Source organism: Bufo bufo, chromosome 2, assembly GCF_905171765.1.
Source record: "Bufo bufo chromosome 2, aBufBuf1.1, whole genome shotgun sequence".
Taxonomy (NCBI): domain Eukaryota; kingdom Metazoa; phylum Chordata; class Amphibia; order Anura; family Bufonidae; genus Bufo; species Bufo bufo.
In genome coordinates, this window is record NC_053390.1 from 598,564,091 (window position 1) to 598,587,167 (window position 23,077).

Genomic DNA, 23,077 nt, shown 5'->3' on the forward strand with positions numbered 1-23,077 from the left:
GTTTGCTCCTCTATTATGACTTGCATATGATCTGTGTGTATTAACCATTGACTTACTACACTGTGGAGCTCTGCATTGCAGGGACTTATTTTTTACTGCTAATCAGATACAAGTGAGAGGGATTACTCTTTAATACCTCGCACTACACTTGTTTGGCGATTCTGAGTGCTCACACAGTGGGTAGGTAATTGATATGGGAGAGGATGTAGGGATGTAATTTGTACATTGCGTATTGATACATGCGCATATATTCTTCATTTTTTGCCTCCCTGTGTTATTTTGTTATCCCACTGTCATCTGTATCTGCGATCTATTTATATAGTGGAGTGGGGGGGGGTGTCTTAGGGAGATATGGTATTTATTGCATATTTGCACATATAGGAAACTATTTGTTTATCTCCTCTGTATTTAATTAATTATGTGACCGAATTGCTGCTGTTCCGCTGCCTACTGTCACATTGGTATCCATTTTTATCTAGTAATTGTATTATGTATTGTGATTTTAATATTAATATTGGAAATAAAGATGTTGTTTAAGAATTAATAGTGGTGGGGCCTGCTGTTTTAAACAGCAGGCACCTGGGGCTAATGTATGCGATCGACGATAAAGTTGATTGCATACATTTAACCCCTCAGATGCTGTGGTCAAATGTGACCATGGCACCTGGGAGATTAAAGGTTAAAGACCAGTATTAAAACAGAAGAAAAACTATACATATATGGTATTGTTGTAATCGTACTGACCTGGAGAATAAAACTAACAGGTCAGTTTTACCACATAGAAAACAGTGTAAAAAAAAAAACCATTTTTTTTTTTATAATTCCACCCCATTTGCAATTTATTTCTCACTTCCCACCACATTGTACACAACCGTAAATGTTGCCATTAGAAAGTGCATCTTGTACTGCAAAAAACAAGCTAAAGGTACTTTCACACTTGCGGCAGGACGGATCTGACAGGCTGTTCACCATGTTGGATCCGTCCTTCCGCTATTTCGCTGTGCCACCGCTCCGTCCCCATTGACTATAATGGGGGCGGGGCTCCGGCGCAGGACAGCGGTGCACGGCGAAAGCCGCCGGACTAAAAAGTCCTGCATGTCCGATTTTCAAAAAAAATAAAATCACCAGTCTTGAAAGGTTTAAGCATGCTGTTTGATATGAGGATATGCAAGGACTGTATATAAAAGTATATATATATATTAATATATGACCCTGCTGTATATCTAGAAGCGCACTCGGCATAGGTATGTGGGATCATATAACACTCACTGACTTTGGCCAACAGGAGAGCACTTTTGCAGAATGTATCCGAATTGGGTAAATGGGTTTTCCCACAATTGCCCGCAGCCCCTATGTTTTTATTTTCCTGACGCAGCACAGAAAAAGGAGCAATTAATACTCTCCTGCTGTACAACCATAGTGTATGTGAGGGATGTAACCCTCCCCCACCCGGCAGTGTCCAAATGTACAGCACTGTAATCACACGGACACAGTCAAATGGCTGCCATATTGTGGCAAGGGCCAACATTTGGAAAAAGTGATGTATTTCCTTCTAAATGGTGTGTGACAGATGCAGCCTGAAGGATCTGTTCTGTATACACAATGACTATGTGTTATATAGTAAATACAATTGCTGACTTTCACATAAGTCTTTCTATCTCATCATGTTTTTCTGTCAATAGGCAGCATTATATAGTGACAAGGGACAAAGGCTGGACAGTGTCTATGTAAAAACTGGAATGGTGAGTGATTATTGCTGGGGAACACAAGCATTACCTGCCAACTAGCTTTATATATGACTGATTTATTTCTAATGTTTTCTCTAACAGCTCGCATTTAAAGCATACTGACAAGATAGCAAAGTTTGCGGAGTTTGTCTACAGGCATTGATGACTTGTCCTCAGCATAGGTCGTCAATATCAGATCTTAGGGGTCCAACTTCTGGCACCCCCAGCAATTAACTTTTTAGGGCAGTGTACAGACCTGGAAGCGGAAAGTTATGTACACTGTGCTGTGGTTGTGTCAGGTTACTGCACCTCATCTCCTATTCGGTTGAATGGGAGCTGAGATGCAGTACACTGGCATCTGGAAACTGCACATAGTATGGAGCCATCTACTTCTGCCACAGCTGCCCAAAACAGCTGACTGGTGATCTGATATCAATGACCGGTCCTCAGGATAGATCATCAGTATCTGTAGACCGACCAACTGCTTCAAGACCTCAGCCATGCCTGGTAAAAAAAAAAAGGGCTGCAAAATTAGATCAAGCACAACAGCCTCTTCAGCTCTTCTACACAGCGTCAGGCTAGGGCTTTATGCACACGACCTTATCCGTTTTGCAGTCCACAAATTGTGGATCCGCAAAACACGGAAACCGGTCAAGTATATGCTGTCTTTTCTCTTGTAATGTGCTGTCCTTGTCTGCCAAACGGACAAGTATACCACATGTTCCTTTTTGCGGACCAAACATACGGTTGTGAGCATGAGGCCTTAGCCCGCTTTTCACACTTGTGTATTCTGGTCAGTATTTTGTATTAGTATTTGTAACGCATAACCAGGAATGAAACCTACACACAGGAGAGATTATAAAGGTTTAGGACCTGCACCTGGTTTTGGCATGTCCACAATACAGAAATTCCATGCAGATTTTGATGTATATTCCTTTCTAAAATCTGCATGAAATCCACCTTACATTGTTTTCAATGGAAAATCAGCATTGTCAATTACATTCGCAGAATTTTCCACTTGTCACTTATTAACGCATAAACCACAAAGAGAAATTATATAACACCGCTGGAGAAGAGTACTAGGACTACAGTTATCCAGATCATTATTTTTTATATATGAGTTGATGTTTTATCTACTCCTTTCATTTGTTTTAGCTGTGGCACCTGTCCTGGTGTGGGAAACTTAGTGTTATGGGCAAATCCACAAGCAATTTCAGGGACCGCGCTGATATCAGCAGTTTAGGACTCGACACTCGATCCAACAGATGGTTGTTCACATTCCACTCCTATGGACCTCTCCTGCAGCGTCTTGCCACCAACCGAAACTTTCAATACATAGCACCAATACCTTCACAAAGAAAAGAAGCACATGGCGCAATACCCAACGCGCGTTTTTTTTTATGAAATGCTTTTTACTCCTTGAATTTTGTAAGTACAATAAATTGTATACTTACTTTACCACTTGGGTATTGCGCCATGTGCTTCTTTTCTTTGTGAAGGTATTGGTGCTATGTATTGAAAGTTTCGGTTGGTGGCAAGACGCTGCAGGAGAGGTCCATAGGAGTGGAATGGGAACAACCATGTCGAGTCCTAAACTGCTGATATCAGCGCGGTCCCTGAAATTGCTTGTGGATTTGACTGTTTTAAGGAGACTGAACCTACTCCTGGATAAGGGTTCCGCTGCTTATTTGTGACTGTACACCAAGCTCTTTCTCTTTGCTTAGTGTTATGGGCAACTATCTCTGCCTCTTATCGATAGTGAACAAAAAAGCCAGTACTGTGCTCTAGTGTCATAGATTAATAGATCCCAGGGTCTAGCCCCCCAAGGGGCTAATAGTTATTGAATAAAAAGTAAAAAAAAAACACCAAAATATAAAAATTTTACCTGTTTTCGATTACAAGACATGGTAAATTAAATGGTTAAAAAGAATGAGATCTGCACACCCTCTAGTGGTGGGTGCTCATAGAGAACAAAAGTCAATCCGTTATAGAAAGGAAGATCTATGGCACACCAAAGGATCCTTTTGGAGCCAACGTCCGCATCCAGACGAGCCCAGTCCTCACAAGGGCCAGATCCCTTGACAAAGGTCATTATTGACCGAAACGTTGGGACTCTCTTTGATGGCTCCATATACTGTTACATGCTCTGGATGGAAATGATGTAATTGCACTAATGTGTATTAAAGCATCACTTGAAAAAGGATCCTTTGGTGTGCCATAGATCTTCCTTTCTATAATGGTAAATTAAATGGTGGCATTAAAAAGTACATCTTGTCCCTCAAAAAATGTGAATGTGGGGAGGAAAAATAAAAAATGAAAATAGGTCCGGTCTTTAAAGGGTTAACAGCAGGTAATGAGCGCTTTATATCATGTTTTCTGTTATAGGTGAGCCCTGGAGATGAACTGGAAAGTGATCGCTATCTGATCACAGTGGAAGCAGTGGGTAATGCCAACAGCAGCACAAAGAGCTTGACAGACAGTAAAGATGCCCAGAACTGCGTGAGACTTTCCCAGAAACCTATTGGTCTGCGGCCCCCAGCTGGTGTAAAGAGAAAGTTTATGGTGAGAGCTGTTCCATTTCTATTAAATATTGCCCCTTAGGGCATAATCATTGGAAATGTCTGTTTAGGAGAACCGGGGTTCTGTGCCCCGTGTTACTCCTTTATACTCTGGAAAAGGGTGAGTAGGGGGGGATAAGGGTAGATTTAGGTTTGAAGTATTTACCAAAGTATTATGAGAAACAATATTTCTTGTACTTTTAGATGGGTTGGATTTTTATTTTGGGTGCCAGCCTGAAATTTGCAATAGATTAGTGTACAGTGCTAGTCCCTATTCCACCAACTTCTGTTCATCTTTAAGGCTACATGCACACGACCGTATGTGTTTTGCGGTCCGCAAAAAAAAACGGATGACATCCGTATGCCATCCTTTTTTTTTTTTTTGCGGATCCATTGTAACATTGCCTAAAACGGACAAGAATAGGAAATGTTGTATTTTTTTTTTTGCGGGGCTAAGGAATGGACATACTGATGCGGACAGCACACGGTTTGCATTTTTTGAGGACCCATTAAAATGAATGGGTCCGCATCCTGTCCTCCAAAAATAACCGGACATGGAAACAAACAACGTTCATGTGCATGTAGCCTAAATCTGCATCATGGCGGTTATGTTGCAGATGTGCCACACATTTTTGACTGGGGTTTTACCCTTTGCAAAGCAATGAGCGAAATGCACAACAAATCCAAACCAGAGTCCCCCAAAAATGAGGATCTCGCTACTAACTCTCAGCTTGATGAGGGGAAGAAAGAGAAAATAATTTCTTGTGTTAATGTTTTTGATTTTTCTTTTTGTTTTAGTAAATTATTGTATTCACTATGAAATAACTATTCTGGATCATCTTTTCTCATAATTGTGTTGTACTGTTCCTCTTCTAGTCCTCCTACAAATGTATGATTCATTTGACAACTGGGTGATCCCAATTGGGGAAGGGGGGGGGGTGTCCCTACACGCTCTAACACTGTCCAATCAGTTTAGTTTAGACTAGATCATCTGTGATGCCACAGGAGAGAAACGTACTAATCTTCTGCAGGACTGCCTCCTCTGCTAAGAAGCAAGACCTTATTTTCGTGTCTTACTGCACTTCTCCGGTCCTAAGCTGTCTGAGAGAAAAGCCTTTAGGCCCCTTTCACACGGGCGGGTGCAATGCGTGAGGTGAACGCATTGCACCCGCACTGAATCCTGACCCATTCATTTCTATGGGGCTGTGTACATGAGCGATGTTTTTCACGTATCACTTGTGCGTTGCGTGAAAATCGCAGCATGTTCTATATTCTGTGTTTTTCACGCAACGCAGTCCCCATAGAAATGAATAGGGGTGCGTGAAAATCACGCATGGTTGCTAAGGAGACAAGGGATGAGCGACCCAGGTCCCAATTTACTTTATTATTTTCCATTATAACATGGTTATAATGGAAAATAATAGCATTCTTTAAAGGGGTTCTACAGTTTGTTTTAACTGATGATCTATCCTGTGGATAGATCATCAGCATCTGATCAATGTCACTTGAGGGTTAAAAAATAATAAAAACATTACTCACCTCATCCACTTGATCGCACAGCCGGGATCCTCTTCTTTGTTCTTCTTAAAGGTTCCTGCTGGAGCACCACTGCCTTCTCAAACAGCTGATCGCCGGAGGTCCCAGGTGTTGGACCACCGCCGATCAGATGCTGATGATCTATCCACAGGATAGATAATCAGTTAAAACAAACTGTAGAACCCCTTTAAAGAATGCTATTATTTACCATTATAACCATGTTATAAGGGAAAATAATAAAATCTACAGGACAACTAACCCAAATCCGAACTTCAGTGAAGAAGTCCGGGTTCGGGTCTGGGTACCACATTCAGTTTTTTCTCACGCGTGTGCAAAACGGAAAAAACTGAACATCGGAACGCAATCGCAGACAAAACTGACTGCAATTGCGTGCCTACTCGCGCGGGTTTTCCGCAATGCACCCTGAACGCATCCGGCCCTCACCCGCGACGCCCGTGTGAAAGAGGCCTTAAGCCCTGGCCCTCCTTGCTCCCATCCACAGTTCCTCCAAGCCATCCTCATCTAAGCCCACCTCTGCATAAATTGCGCCCCCCACCTGAGATCACTCGGGTGGGAGGATGGCTTCCTCTGTATAAGGATGTCTGCTCACAACTTTTTTTCAAGTCTTATCTTCCATGACCTGTGATTTTTTTTTTAAGCCATCGAAATTCTTCTCCAGGTTCCCTTTAAAGGGGTTATCCAGTATCTACAACAGTGTGCCAAGCCCCTCCATGGGAATATACTTACCCCGCTCCCTGCGCTGCTCCTGGTCCCCGCACTGCCGCTGCTGCTTTTCCCTGTACACGGATGCAAACATCCGGTGTTAGGGGAAAGCAGCCAATGGCAAATGGGGATGAGCCTCTCTAGCATTGCAGGTGACGCTAGGGAGGCTCCCCCCCGCCTGCCATTGGCTTCTCCCCCGCCCCTCCCGACACCGGATGTTTTCATCCGTGTACAGGGAGAAGCAGAAGTGGGGACCAGGAGCAGCACATGGAGCGGGGTAAGTATATTACCACGGAGGGTCCTGGCACATGGGGAGGCTGTTGTAGGTACTGGATAACCCCTTTAACATAGCCCCCGTGAGAAGGATATAGCTGGAGTTAGGCGTGAACACTTTTGTGCTTAGTGTCCTCCCCCCAGTGTCAGCAGGTATACCCATGGTCTGCCTGTGTCCTCAAGATGAACTGAAGGAGACAAGGAACTTACAGTAAGTAACAAAATATATATATATATTTTATACTTTTGCTCTATGCCTGGCCCTCTCACTGTTGGTTCCCGGTCTCGGAGAAGTCTTAAGTTATAAATAACATAAGTAGGATGCTTCAAAATTGTTAATTCATGGAAATACAATTATTTCCTAAAACTAACACCTCAACGTGCTGACATCCATATCATGTATTGTGTATGTTTTCCAGGGCTTTCAAGGTCCCCGTGAAATTGCAAAGAAGCCATCTCCAGAGGCGGAGGAGACTGCAACTCTGTCCTCTCTTCAGCTGGCACATGGATGCTCTTCACAATCTCCACAGCTGTATGCTACATCTCCCCTCTTTGCTTCTTCTTATGGAAAACAGACAGACAAAGATAAGCAAGTATACTGTTCTTCAAAACAGAAAATAGTGACTATGACAAATCCAGTTGGTAGAGAAAATACTTTTTCCAGTAAATTTTTAGCTTCTCCAAATCAACCAGTTACACAAGCAAGTGGTGATAGAGTCATAGAAGTAGAAAAAACAAACCCACGAAGCACCGCACAAATTTTGGCTCTGCTGAACGCTCTCCCAGGTCAGAAGGAACCAGTTAGTGATCACTTACCTGCCGGAGTATCTACTTTGTGCAGTAATGAGATTCAGAAAACTACATCTATGAGGAATGACCTGGAAGATGCAAAATCTTGTACGAGCCCCAGTGAGCTATCACCAGTAAGAGCTATGCCTGTCAAGAGTCGATGGGAGGTTTACTTGGATAACCCTGTAGATCCCAGCTCTACTCAGATTGACCATGATGATCTTGTATTGTCACCTAGCCCAGGTAAAATGCTAATGGATGATAAAGCAAGACCAGAAGAGGACAGAGAGCTGCACAGAAAAATAGATATGGAAGAAAACAATGAACTGCCCTATACCCACATCCATAAACCTGGCCTAACTAATAGTCAGTCACCGACACCCAAATCATTGGCTGTCGCCACTGATGATTTTATCCCAGATGATGAGAATAACGATGGAGCTTTCTCAGAGATCACATTTAACCTAATGGACAGTTTTGATTTTACGGAACTAGATGACGCTGATTCAACTGAGAGTCCCCCAGAAACTGTATCACACTCTGCTAAAGAAAGTACACACTTAACTGAAAAACAAGAGTTTCTACAGAAGAAAAGTCAAGAAAAACATGGAGATAATGAACTTACGGAAAACACTCCACTTTATAAAAATTGGGAGACCACCACTGTATCTGAATTGTCACACAACAAAGCTGAAAGGGAATCCACTATACAAACTCTCCAGAACAGCCAATCTGAAATGGATGAAACCGGTGACAATGACAGCAAAGCAGAGGTAATGACTGAAACCAATGTTCTACAGACAGTGGGAAAGGGTGGATTTTTATGTCCAAGCAAATTTCCTGAAGGCCAGATTCCTTCCAGGCATGTTATGTTTCAATTAGATGATATAGCCAAGCAGAAAGCATTAGCTAAAAATCCACAAGAGCCGTTAGGATCACCTTCTGTATTGCCAAGTGCCAACATGCAGCATTCGGTTCAAGGGTCTAATGAAGATGGTAACTCATCTGAACTTTGGCCTTCAGGGAACTGCATTTCACTACTGAGATCTTTAACCACGCCAAGCAATGCTTTAGAGAGTTTGAATGTGTTCAGCTCAATGACCCCAACCACAACCGAGAATATAGATAAGGATTCACAGACATACTTGGAGAGTTCAGAGAAGCAAGGTCAGGATTACAGATTTTTAATTCGGCAGAAATAAAACTAAGTCTATAGATTTTACTTTCGAAGACAGTGTCTAATTATTTCTTGATATCAGGAGACTTGGTGGCATTCGTATTAAATGCAAGAGACCAGATCTACATGGCCTGACGTGACTATGCAGAGGTCATTTTGCAGGGAGGGGGAGGAGGTTAGCTGTTAATGGTGGGTCCTTTATCATCTGCCTCCATCATTAGGTGTTGACATGACATCAGGGAGGGGAGATCTACATGTATAGAAAAAAAATGTGGGGTTCTTAGAGACTTCCTTCATCATTTGGCATTCCACTCTTTGGGCTGCCTTGGAAAATTACAATTTCTCCTTTTGTAGAATATCCTCCAGGCGTTAAATTAATTGATGTCTAATTATTTGGTGATCATTTTAAATCCCTTTTCATGTGCTTTGTATGTGAGCATGAGGATTCCACACATTTCAGTAACAAAGAGCAAACCAAGTGTGTTCCTCTAAGATCCTTTTTTTCTGATCATTTGCACCTGATATTGCGCACCTCGATCTGTCAGTTAGTGACAAATTTAAAGGGGGGTGTCAAGTATAGAAGTTATCTCTTATCCACAGGATAGGGCATAAGTAACTGATCAGTGAATTCTGGGATCCCGACGATCCTGAGAATAATAATAATAATAATAATCTTTATTTATATAGTGCCAACATATTACACAGCGCTTTACAATCAGGGGGTTCGAGTACAAACATTGTCATAAATAACACAGCAACCATTAAGTCAACAGAACAAGAGCAATGAGGGTCCTGCTCGCAAGAGCTTACAATCTGTGAGGAGATAGGAGTGACACAGAAGGTAAAAAGTGCTTGTTTTGTATAATGCTCCGGCCATCTTAACACAATACTGGAGTAGATATAAGGCTGCATGAGCCAGTCACCAGCCGATATCTGTAGTGCTTCTGAGTGTGTGGGATGTGGTGGATACTGATGGTTCAGAAGGGGGGGAGGGGGGAGTGTGGAATGGAGAAGTATTTGATCAGGGGGTGCAATAGGCTAACCTAAAAAGATGTGTTGCCTAGGGGTGATGATAGTGCCACACAGATGGAGATATCAGGTTTGGGTAGGTTAGTAAGATGAAGAGAACATCAGTAGTTCAGTTTTTGAAGATTTAGTTTCAGATAGAGGACATTGTAGAGACAGCAGACAGACAGTCATGGGTGTTCGGGAAGAGGTATATAGTTGGGTGTCATCAGCAAAGAGATGGTAATGGAAACCAAGTATGCTTATAGTCTGTCCAACGGGCTGTGTAGAGAGAAAAGAGGAGAGGGCCTAGGACTGAACCCTGAGGAACCCCAACAGCAAGAGGGAGAGGAGGTAGAATAATACACTGAAAGAGTGGTCAGAGAGATATGAAGAAGACCAAGAGAGAACAGTGTCTTTGAGGCCGATAGATTGGAGCATGGTGAGGAGTAGATGGTGGTCTACAGTGTCAAATGCTGCAGAGTGATTGAGGAGAATTAGTACAGAGTAGTCACCTTTGCAGTTAGTTGTCAGGAGGTCATTGGTCACTTTGGTAAGGGCAGTTTCTGTAGAATGTAGGGTGGGAAAAACCAGATTGTAGTGGATCAAGGAGAGAGATAGCGGATGAGGTGAGAGTAGACCAGATGCTCCAGGAGTTTAAAGATAAAAAGAAGATTAGAGATAGGTCTTTGGCTAGTTGCGCAAGACCGGTCAAGAGAAGGCTTTTTTTTTATAATGGGGTTATGACAGAATATTTGAAAGAAAAGGGGAAGATACACCTGCTCCCATCCTTCATGGCGTGGCAGGCTGCGCCATTCATTCTCTATGGGACTGCTGCACTCAGTTTTGGATAGGGGATAACTTTCATACTTGGAATTACCCCTTTCAGGGGTCCATTACACTTCTGTAAGCGACTGTGGGTTGCTCTTTACCTCTAATTACCACTTACAGTTAAAGGGGTTGTGCTTTCATTTGAATAGGACAAGCAATTGTAAGTACAGTGCACCACCGCTACAAAGTGTTGCAAACCCTTCAAGCAGCTGTTTGGCAGAGGTGCCGGGAGCCCTGTCGATCTGATATTGATGAATTAATATTATGACACTGCACAACCCCTGTAAGCACATGTGTTACCCATGACTGCTTATGAATGTGTAATAGCACCCTAAGCCTCCGTTCATATCACCATTATTTCTTTCTGTGTTTCTGATCTGTCAAACATCTCCTGACGCATGCCTTTGACCATAATGAGGTCTTTCAGGTTTCTGTTAGGGCATTTTACAATGGAAAAAGGTGCTGCATTCTGCGTTACCGTTGTCCTGCATTTTGGATGGAATTAGCAACAGAGGTCCAGCCTTTATTCATTTCTGTTTTCACAAATCGGAGGTATAACGGCAAGGTGTAAATACAATTTTAGGGTGAAATCACACAAAGCAACCACATGCAGGTAACTGGCACAGATTTTCCGTCACAGAAATTTCTGCAACAAATCTGTGACAGTTGAGCTTACCCTTTAAGGGTACCTGGTCTCAGTACAGATTTGTATGCAGAAACTCCGCACCAAGATCGCACATAAATCTGCACTATTTATTGCAGTTTTTATGCGTTTTTTGCTGCAGATTTTCTGTATATGTGAACCCCAGTCAAGTCTATGGGAAAAACCACTACAGAAGTTCCAGAATCGCACAAACAATTGACGTGCTGTGGATTTTAAAATCCGCAAAACAGGTCCATTTCCAAACAGAAAAAAGACACAAAGTGTACATGGGATTTGTCAAATATACTTTGCTGGTACTGTACAACTCTAGGGTTTTTCTGCACAAAAATCCACTCAAAAAACACATGTCCTTCACAACGTATGCAGGTAGCCTAAAGGGATTTTCCAGAATTATGTCTGATTAAGCAAAACTCATTGTCACCTGTTCTCCTCCACTCTATTCTGGTGACCTGGCACCGTTCAACCATATTCCTGTCCCCTGTCTGTTTACTGGCGGATAGGGTTACATGTGCTGCTGCAGCCAATGAGTGGTGTCATCAGTAACATGTTCCCAAGAGACACACCACTGCTGGGTCACATGCCACTTGGGGACTTGTCGCCCCAGCCTGTTTATTTCCACACAGCTCATATGACCCTGTCCGGAAGTAAATAGACTGGGGACCAGAAGACCACTGAACTGAGCCAAGGCAATGGAATAATGTGGCAGGGATCAGTGGAGTATCAGTTTTTCCTTTTTTTTTTCCCTTCAAACAGTTTTTATTTAATATTTTCAGTTTTTTTAAGAGAACCTGTCACGATGAAATGCAATTAAATCCACAAAGAGCTTGTTATAGAGCAGGAGAAGCTGAGAAGGTAGATATACAGTTTATGTGAAAAGATTCATTAAAACCTATAATCTATACATTTATATATCTGCTTTTTATGAACTTTAAGGGGTTGTCTCCCTTCAGCAAATGCCATTTATCATGTAGAGAAAATTAATGTGTTGTGATTGTCCATATTGACTCCTTTGCTGGCTTGATTCATTTTTCCATCACATTATACACTGGCTCGTTTCCAGGGGGTTATGACCACCCTGCAATCCAGCAGTGGTGGCCGTGCTTGCACGCTATAGGAAAAAGTACCAGCCTATGCCCACTCCCGCAGTCCCAGCCACCAGAGAGGTTGGCTACCTTTCCTATAATGTTGAAGCTCAACCACAGCTGCTGGATGGCAAGGTGGTCGTAACTCTTGGATAGAAGCTCTGTATAATGTGATGGAGAGATGAATCAAGCCTTGTATTAACTTTATCTACGTGATAAATGCGATTTTTTTTTTTTTTTTTAAGTGAGACCCGTTAAAGACCACCCTCAAGTTATCAGTGACTGACAGCTATCTCTCTTTACACACTTAGGGCTCATGCACACAACCGTATGTATTTTGTGGTCCGCAAAAAATACAGATGAAGTTCGTGTGCATTCTGTATTTTGGAGGAACGGAACAGCTGGCCCCTAATAGAACTGTACTATCCTTGTCCGTAAAGAGGACAATAACAGGACATGTTCTATTTTTTTTGCGGAACGGAAATACAGACATACAGAAACAGAATGCACATGGAGTAACGTCCGGTTTTTTTGGGGGGGGGGGCAGACAGATTGAAATTAATGGTTCCATATACGGTCCACACACAAAAACGGAACGGACACGGAAACAAAATACATTTGTGTGCATGAGCCCTTACACAGAGAATGCTATCAATCATTGATAACACCTCCCCGTGTACAACTGAGATCAGAGAAAGCAGAGATGTAAATGATAAGTTTTGATCTTTTCCTGCAAAACCATGTATCAATCTGCTCAGCTCCTCCTGCTCTATAACATGCTGCCTGCAGATTTCACTGCATTTTGTGGGGACAGGTTCTCTTAAAAAAAAACATTCACACTTCAGTGTTCGGTCAGTGATTTCCATCAGTGATTGTGAGCCAAAACCAGGATTGGAGCCTCCACAGACATAAGGTATAAGGGAAAGATCTGCATCTGAACCGATCCTGGTTTTTGCTCAAAAGCACTGATGGAAATCACTGACCGAACACTGACGTGTGAATCAGGCATTACAAGTGAGTATCTGTTATTTTATTATTTTATTTCCTGCTGTCAGAACATATTTTATCTCTCGAAGAACTCCTTTAAGCCTTGCATTTTGGCAACAGACCAACTTGCTAAGGCCTTGCTCACATGTCCGTTTGGAGATCCAGCAGGCTATTCCAGCAAAGCGCAGCCTGGCGGATCTGCAATAGGGTCTGGCGGTAATCCATCCGATTTCTGGCGTATATGCTGGGTTTCGGCTGTACAAAAAAAACGATGCATGCAACGTTTTTATGTCCGGCCAATAGCTGGCATTTGCATTGCATCAGGCTGCCGGATCTCTCCAAAATGAAGATGTGAACACAGCGTTGGAAAGAATTCAATTATTGTATGAGCGGCTGTAAAATGAATAGATTATAGCACTGTATGCCCATGTCTAGGTTCATCTGAAGCTAAAACAGAATGTATTGCATATCTTAAGCTCCTCACAGGTTAAAGAAGATGCCCCTGGCAGATAGTGAAGATCACCAGAAAACACCTTTATTTATTACTGAATTCCCCTTTTCACCAGTAGTTACTAGCTCATACAACCCTCCGCCTGTCTCACCGCCTCTGGTAAATATTACTGTGCTACTTCTGGAATATGAAAAGTGCCATAAGAGATCAATATGAGCTGTTTTGTTTTTCACATGAATCCAGACAGAAAAGGCTAGATCCACTGGAAGTGAAGTAGAATAATTCCCGTTTATCTCTTGACAGACAGGGCTATGTTCACACAAAGGAATTTCACATGGATTTGGGTGTGTGTTCCGTGTTGAAATCCACATGCAATGCACATCCCATGCATGTAAATGAGATATGCATGTGAAATGCTGAAATAAGAGGCATGTCACCTATTTCAAGTGAGAAACTAGCCTCATTGAGTGACAACATACATCCAGGGGTCAGCCCAAATACTTCTATTGTGAGAACGTACCCTAATAAAGCCACCATAATGGATAGAAGAAAGCTGACTATACATAGAAGCCCCGTAAATGTGAATTCTTAAATGGGCCACTTACTACTTTAGGAAGAAGGAGATAAATAGCAGCCGTGCGCCTTTCTTGTCGCATACGCCTTTAATAGCTGTTGTCATAGAAAGGTGTAGTTAACTACAGTTGCAGCTGCAAAAAAACAAAACATACATACATCCAGTTCATTGTTTTGTCGTGCAAAGTTGATCCAGAGGAAGGCAACCCCCCCCCACGGAGTAGAAGCCATTTTTGGGGGGGGGGAATTCCTTCCAGAGGACAAATTCTGGCATCTATACCTCTTTTGATGCACCTCATGATCGTAAGTTAAAGGGATTTTCCAGGATTTTAATATTGATGACCTATCCACCGTAGCGGTGAGCAGGTGTAATTACATCTATTGGACGGCTCTCTCCTATTCAAGTGTATAGAAACAAGCCACTCCATTGAAGTGAATGGGGCGGCCTAGTTGTATTTACACCTTGTCGCCACTACGATGTCAACAGCAAGCAGGTAAACAATGAAGGGAAGGCTGCGCTCGCACGGCCCGCAGCTTTATCTTCAACCAGCTAAATGGCGGTGGTGCCGGGTGTCGGACCACCGTTGATCTGATATTGATGACCCGTCCTGAAGATAGGTCATCAATATTAAAATCCCAGAAAACCCCAATAAGCTTATTGTAAACTAAAAGTCCTGTACCATGTCAGTGTTACCCAGTGTTTTACCATTTAGTATGTCCTGGTGACTTGCATTATTCCTTCCCATGTGCATAACCTTACGTTTGTCAGTGTTAAATTTCATCTGCCACTTTTCTGCCCAAGCCTCCAATCTATCCAGATACATCTGTAGTAGTATACTGTCCTCTTTTGTGTTAATTACTTATTTACTGTTTTCTGTCACTGAGCTAGTTACTTATCCACTTACACACATTTTCCACCAGTCCAAGCATTCTCATTTTATGTACCAATCTTTTATATGACACTGTAGCAAATCCTCGGATAAAATCAGGATATGATATCCAGCAACTCAGTCTAGAACTTTCCTCCTCTTAGAAACTGATACGTTTGATAGGACCAATAGCATCCATCCAGGAGTCCTGTACATCTGTCACTCAGACAGGAGGGGCTGTGAAGCATGTCAATGCAAGGAGCACGTCACAGTGAAGCTCTGCCTCTTGGGAACGTGCAGAAACCAAATCTAGCAGAATAAAAATTCATATTCTGTCTACTCCTGATAAAAAAAAAGGTCTACAAAATGTATGTTTGTACTGCTCTTCCCGACCCTTACCAGTTTAGCATGGTCAAAACTATTGACAGACTCCCTTTAAAAAGTGGCCTTTGCCAGGTGAATGGGGTCCTATTGCTATGTTCAGTTTTCCTGGTGCATACACTGACCCTTTTCCCAATAATACATTGGGAACTGAGTCCAAGCAACTTTGTGGCAAAGCTACTGAGCTGTAAATGGCATACGTTTAGACAGACTGTCTAGACCTGCACCAGACTTATCACAGGGGCTCAGGCTGGATGATAAACCTGGTGCAGGGACAGACACTTTTCTCCAACTCTTTACCAACTATCAGTTGGCTTCCAGAATTGTAATGCAATTTTGGTGCCTATTAGACCACTTCCCCTTTTTTGTATTCTGAAGCAGACTAGGTGTAGAAACTTAGGACTGTGCACCGAAACTTTATCAACACCTAAATACTCCAAATTGTGGCACTTTATTTTGAAAGTTTTATATATCACAAGCATTTTTGCAAATCTGTTTTTTTTCCACCAGTTATGAATCAAGTGTTTTGTTATTCCCTTTGAATTTTTTAAATGGAATCTCACTAGGTATCTCCCTATCAAACAGTTCGCATAGACACGTGGCTGTAGTTTACCTGATTCAAATGCTGTTTTTCTTTTGTTGATCCGGGGCTCTGTTCCCGATTTTTTTTTTAACCATTGCTCTTGTTGCACCTGAGCATCACTTTCTGTGGCCAGCCCCTTCCTTGCTGCTTTTGATCCTGCTTTGCCCTGTCAATCAAAGCAGTGAGGGAAGGGCTGGGCATAGAAAGGAGTGCAGCCTAGGTGCAACAAGAGCAATGGTGACGCCTTCACTGCACCTAAGGCCTAATTTACATATTAAGAAAAATGATCATAACCCTGGAACGGAGCCTCAGATTGGCTAAAGAAAAACAGTGTTTTAATCCGGTGATTCCAAGCTATGTGTCTATGCAAACAGTTGGATAGAGAGGTCTCTGGTGACAGATTCCCATTAAAACTGCAGTTGTAAATAATTGTAGTATAATGTCATTTTATTAGACATCCCAGCCAGTTGAGTTCCAGGGTTACAAAGTGAAAGGATCAGCATCTAGTGCGGTGGTAATTAGGCATCACAACCCAGAGAGCTGTACCAAGTCTCCAAGCAGAAGTCAATGTACTCAATCAACCAGTAGATTTATTTCATCAACCACTTGCATATTGGGTGGCATCATACCGGTAAATTTATTTAAGGGTTTTTAAATATCTAGAGCACCTTTATAATGGACTAGTATCACAAATACAGGATATTGGCTGTTTTGTTTATATACTTGGACTACACAAATTAAGTTTTTTTTGTTTGATTTTTTTTATTTTACAAAAGACGTTTTTAAAGAAAAAAGTCTGAAAACGCCCAAACTAGAGTTGAACGAGCCTGCCTTTTGGCAGGTTCGAGTTCAGGGTTTAAGTCAATTACGTAATGGATTCTGTTCTCACGAAATCCATCACGTAATTCAATGCCGGCATGACAAACGGAATGCCTTATCATGCTGTCATAATACAAGTGTATGTCCAGCAGAACGGAACCCTCGGAGCTGGCCATACACTTGTATTATGCGGCAAGCCGGCATTGAATTACGTGATGGATTCCGTGAGAACATAATCTATTACGTAATTGACTTAAATCCTGAACTCGAACCTGCCAAAAGGCAGGCTCGTTCAACTCTAGTCAAAACTATTAAAATATAAAAATATCATACGTAGAGAACACTGGGACATAACAAATCCCAAAATTACTGATCTGACTTTTTTTTGGTCACCTCACCCCCCCAAAAAATTTATGAAAAGTGATTAAAAAGTCGTGTGTACCCCAAAATGGTACCAATAAAAATGACAACTTTCCTGTAAAAAGAAAGTTCTTGCACCTCTTTATAGATGGAAATATAGCAAGTTCTGGTTGTCAGAATTTGACGATACAAAGAAAATATGTTTTTTCAAAACATTTTATTCTTCAAAGTGGTAAAACAATAAAAAATTCTATAAATTTTATGTTGCTGTGATTGCACAGAATAAGATCGGTATGTAATTTTTAGCAGTTAACTCTGATAAAAAAATAAAAACAATAGAGCAGAATTGCATTTTTTCCAATTTCACCCCACAAATATTATTTTTTCCCCTGTTTTCCAATAGAATATCTGGTAAAGTAAAAAAAAATTCTACTTTTCCTGCTAAAACAAGCCCTCAATGGAAAAGTAGAAAAGTTATCTTTCTTGGAAGGTGGAGAGGGAAAAAAAGAAAACTACTCTGTGCCCTGAAGGGATTATGGATCTGCGTCATATGGATTCCAAATATGGTGGTACCGTATTCCTTTGGCGGGATGTATGCCATCATGTTTTAGCGGTTGTACAGTACAGACCAAAAGTTTGGACACACCTTCTCATTCAAAGAGTTTTCTTTATTTTCATGACTATGAAGGCATCAAAACTATGAATTAACACATGTGGAATTATATACATAACAAACAAGTGTGAAACAACTGAAAATATGTCATATTCTAGGTTCTTCAAAGTAGCCACCTTTTGCTTTGATTACTGCTTTGCACACTCTTGGCATTCTCTTGATGAGCTTGAAGAGGTAGTCCCCTGAAATGGTCTTCCAACAGTCTTGAAGGAGTTCCCAGAGATGCTTAGCACTTGGCCCTTTTGCCTTCACTCTGCGGTCCAGCTCACCCCAAACCATCTCGATTGGGTTCAGGTCCGGTGACTGTGGAGGCCAGGTCATCTGGCGCAGCACCCCATCACTCTCCTTCATGGTCAAATAGCCCTTACTTTCAAAGTTTTCCCAATTTTTCAGCTGACTGACTGACCTTCATTTCTTAAAGTAATGATGGCCACTCGTTTTTCTTTACTTAGCTGTTTTCTTCTTGCCATAATACAAATTCTAACAGTCTATTCAGTAGGACTATCAGCTGTGTATCCTCCTGACTTCTCCTCAACGCAACTGATGGTCCCAACCCCATTTATAAGGCAAGAAATCCCACTTAATAAACCTGACAGGGCACATCTGTGAAGTGAAAACCATTTCAGGGGACTACTTCTTGAAGCTTCCCAAGAGAATGCCAAGAGTGTGCAAAGCAGTAATCAAAGCAAAAGGTGGCTACTTTGAAGAACCTAGAATATGACATATTTTCAGTTGTTTCACACTTGTTTGTTATGTATATAATTCCACATGTGTTAATTCATAGTTTTGTTGCCTTCAGTGTGAATCTACAATTTTCATAGTCATGAAAATAAAGAAAACTCTTTGAATGAGAAGGTGTGTCCAAACTTTTGGTCTGTACTGTATATCAGAACTATTTCTCTCCAGTGTTGCTGCGCTGATGTTGGGGAATACAGTGTGATGTATACAGACTGCAGTATATTGTCATTGAGCACGTGGTGTTGGTAGGCAACGTGACCTGCTAAACTGAATCTGCCATGAGCCCCTGAAGGAACAGGAGCTACACTACATGGAATAGTAGGTCCGTGCTGTGTTATAAGGACATGCATTGCCGTTTTCCCCAGTGGAAGAGTTTTTTTTGCGCCAGTTTCAGGGCCCAGAGTAAAAAATGACAATGAATGCAAGGATGCCGTTTCATTTTGATGCCATGACAATGGTCTGCTCATTGCATCCATCTTTGGTTGGTAGTTCTTTAGCAAGCGCTGCAGGCTTTTCATTGTTTACATCGGGTTTAACACTGCATAATGCACATACTATACTTTTTCTTGCTCCAGTGCTTGGCATCGCAGTCTTGTCTCGACAACACTACGAAGGATAGGCCATCCACTTTAAAACCCTGGATAACAAGCCCTTTAATGGGTTTCTGTCACCCCAATTTTCGCTATTAAACAGGCTGACATTATAGATGTGAAAATGTCACCTGAATTTAACTCTGCATTTCTTTTAATTAAGTATGCCCCCGTTTTCGTGTAAATATAACTTTTATTATATGCATCTCTCTCACTGCGCCTGCGCCGAATACTGAATGGAACGGTGCAGGCGCGAAATTTACACGGCAGACGGGGCCAGCAGGAGAACCAACGCTGGCCTGGCCCTGTCAATCAAGATACAAGGGCGTGGAATGAGGTGGGCGAATGGAGCCTCTAGGAGCAGGTGCAACGCCCCCCCTGCCCCTAGAGGCTCATTTGCATATAATAAAAGTTAAAATTACACAAAAACGGGGGCATACTTAAATAAAAGAATAGCAGAGTTAAATTCAGGTGACATTTTCACATCTATAATGTCAGCCTGTTTAATAGCGAAAATTGGGGTGACAGAAAATCAAGCAGATTTGTACCTATGAAACTGCCTGACCTGTTACATGTGAGCTTGACAGCTGAAGGCCTCTGTGTTGGTCCCATGTTCATATGGGCCCGTGTTGCTGAAAACAAAAATGAAGTTTTAATATATGCAAATGAGCCCCTAGGAGCAATGGGGGTGTTGTTGCTACACCTAGAGGCTCAGCTCTCTCTGCAACTGCAGCATCCCCTGCACTTTGATTGACAGAGCCAGACAAATGTGCAGACATGATCACACCCGGTCTTATCAATGAAAGTGCAGAGGGTGCAGCAGTTGCAGAGAGAGCTGAGCCTCTAGGTGTATCGGCAACACCCCCGTTGCTTGCTCCTAGAGGCTCATTTGCACATATATTTAAACATCTTTTTTTTCAGCAATGCGGGCACATATGTACATGGCACAAACACAGAGGCCTTTAGTGCACATGGAACAGGTCAGCCAATTTCATAGGTATAATATTTATGTATATTTAATATATATATTTATTTATGTAAAATATTATTGCTAATAATAAAAAATAAAAAAACTATTTTCATAGGATTCCCACAACTCTACCTGGAAGGAGGCATTCTTTGAGGAAAATAATTTTTCCGAGTCTGGATCTGAGCACAGTTACGGTAATTTACAGAATAATATTTAGAACCACCAAACACATGTTGTGACCATGTTTTTGCTAAAGTGATGTTATAAATATCTTCCCTATAATTGTTTTCCCGTAGTATTTTAATTCTAAAGTACAGTTAGGTGACTTACCACACTCAAATATAGAAATAGATATTTTTTAGTACTATTACCATTTAAGATGGCGACTAAATACTAGCCCATATTCCAGAAGGCAAATGTTGAGATACAGGACTTTGTTTCGATAACTGTTCATCATGGCCCGCTCCGAGTTGTAGTCCTCATCCACTTATATAATAAGGCTTAAACTACAGAACAAACAAGAATCTGATAAAAACTCAGATCTGGCAGACATATGGTTGTGTGGGGATTTAAATGGGTTATCCAGGAAAAGATATTTATGACTTATCCTCAGGATAGGTCATCAGTATCAGATCTGTGGGGGTGCGACACCTGGGACCCCCACTGATCAGATGTTAAAAAAGGCCTTGAGCAGCACAGCCTCTTTCTAGGCCAGTGACATCACTGTACATCGATCACATGGCCTAGTTGCATCTCAGCCCTATTCAAGTCAATGGGACTGCAATACTAAGCACTGCCACTATATGATGTACAGCGCTGTTTTTGGAGAACTGCCAGGAGCCTGCATCACTCACCAGAGCTTCAGTGGGCACAATGGCTCTCTGAAACAACTGATCCTGAGAATAAGTCATCATTATCTTTTCCAGGATAGCCCCTTTGAAGGGATATTCCAGCCTGTAGCATTTATACATCTATCCATTGGATAAGTGGTGAATGCTAGATCGGTTGAGGCCTCCTGGGACCCTCACCGATTGCCAAGACGGGGCATTTAAATGGAGTAGTGGTTGATCATGTCCTCTGCTGCTTTAGTCAAAGCCTAGGGCAAGGATGAAGATGACCAAGCTGTCGATGATGCGGTCTTGCAGCTAGTTGGAACGTGGGACCAGGGTCCCTTGTTCAGTGGTCACACGCCCCCTGATCTAGCATTTATCGGTTCAGTAGGAGCACATAGGACGTTGGTGTTGTGGAATTATTCTCTTGCACTTGTTTTTTTCTGTTAATATTTAAACATATTTATAATGTCGGACAGAAGGGAGAGCGAGGGCAAAAACTGAAGAATAGAGTATAGCTCACTGGACAAACCCCTTAAAGGGCTTCTGTCACTCCACTAAACTAATATAAATTTTTTTGTCTCCTTAAAATCCTTATGCTGCGATTTCTCAATATATAGGGCTATTACTCAGTTTGGTTCAGTAGTTATATAAAAAAAACTGACTTTTATAATATTCAAATTACCTCTCTAGCAGCAGGTAGAGCGGCTACTTGCTGGTAGCAGCCGCATCCTCCATTCATAATGACGCCCCCTCCTCATGTTGATTGACAGGGCCAGCGGACGCGCTCGTTCTCTGCTGGCCCTGTCTGCATTCAAAATCCGGCGCCGTACCTGTCTTGAGTCGGTGCAGGCGCACTGAGGGGAGGACGCTCGCTCGGCCGCTCCATCCTCAGTGCGCCTGCGCCGATGACGTCACATGTACACCCGGCGCAGGCGCACTGAGGATGGAGCGCCGAGCGAGCGTCCTCCACTCAGTGCGCCTGCGCCAACTGAAGACCGGCGCGAGATTTAAAACGCAGACAGGGCCAGCAGCGAACGAGCGCGTCCGCTGGCCCTGTCAATCAACATGAGGAGGGGGCGTCATTATGAATGGAGGATGCGGCTGCTAGCAGCAGGTAGCCGCCCTACCTGCTGCTAGAGAGGTAATTTGCATATTATAAAAGTCAGTTTTTTTATATAACTACTGAACCAAACTGAGTAATAGCCCTATATATTGAGAAATCGCAGCATAAGGATTTTAAGGAGACAAAAAAAATAATAATGAGTTTAGTGGAGTGACAGAAGCCCTTTAAAGGCATAGTTTTAGCCGAACATTTTTTCTAGTTATTTGTCTTATTCACAGTTACAGCCATGCAGAACTGCCCACCCAAATGGACTGTGGGAACTTCAGGTTCAGACTGTGATTGGGAGATTTCTCAATGGACACCACACAAATCTGATGAGGTCAGTCTGCTTTGCGCAATTACTTCCTGAAATTTTTAAAAATACTATTTATTTTTAGTATTTTTATTATACTATACTTTATTATACTATCTTGGCTTCTGATTTTGTTAAATTGTCCTAATTTTCCATTACATTTATGTAATTAATATAATAATTTGCATTTGGACAAACCGCACAAGCCTTGTAGCCGTTGCCCGTATTCACATGTTTTAGCATTTTGGGTTATTTCCTATTCTTTGTTGCTCCTGGAAAAGTGTAAAACTAATACTATTAACACTAACAATTGGAGCATCCTCTATGTGGTGTAATATACCAAAAATACATAATGACAGCATCTAAGTTTGGGATTTTTTATTTGTTTTTCAACAAAATCTGAGAAATATCTTATTAGTGATGGTAGAAAAGTTCCAGATGACTGCTTTACATTTGCTTTTCTGTTCTGG

The 23,077-nt window shown here is 41.9% G+C and overlaps 1 protein-coding gene across 1 annotated transcript in view; it reads left to right on the forward strand.

Annotated features, from left to right (window-relative positions):
* Nucleotides 1-23,077, forward strand: part of ZGRF1 (zinc finger GRF-type containing 1) — a 97,368-nt gene that overhangs the window by 11,035 nt on the left and 63,256 nt on the right. The window contains exons 4-8 of the mRNA XM_040420493.1: nucleotides 1,683-1,742; nucleotides 4,113-4,289; nucleotides 7,237-8,379; nucleotides 20,475-20,553; nucleotides 22,534-22,634. Coding sequence (XP_040276427.1) covers nucleotides 1,683-1,742; nucleotides 4,113-4,289; nucleotides 7,237-8,379; nucleotides 20,475-20,553; nucleotides 22,534-22,634 — 1,560 coding nt within the window. The remainder of the gene's footprint in view (nucleotides 1-1,682; nucleotides 1,743-4,112; nucleotides 4,290-7,236; nucleotides 8,380-20,474; nucleotides 20,554-22,533; nucleotides 22,635-23,077) is intronic.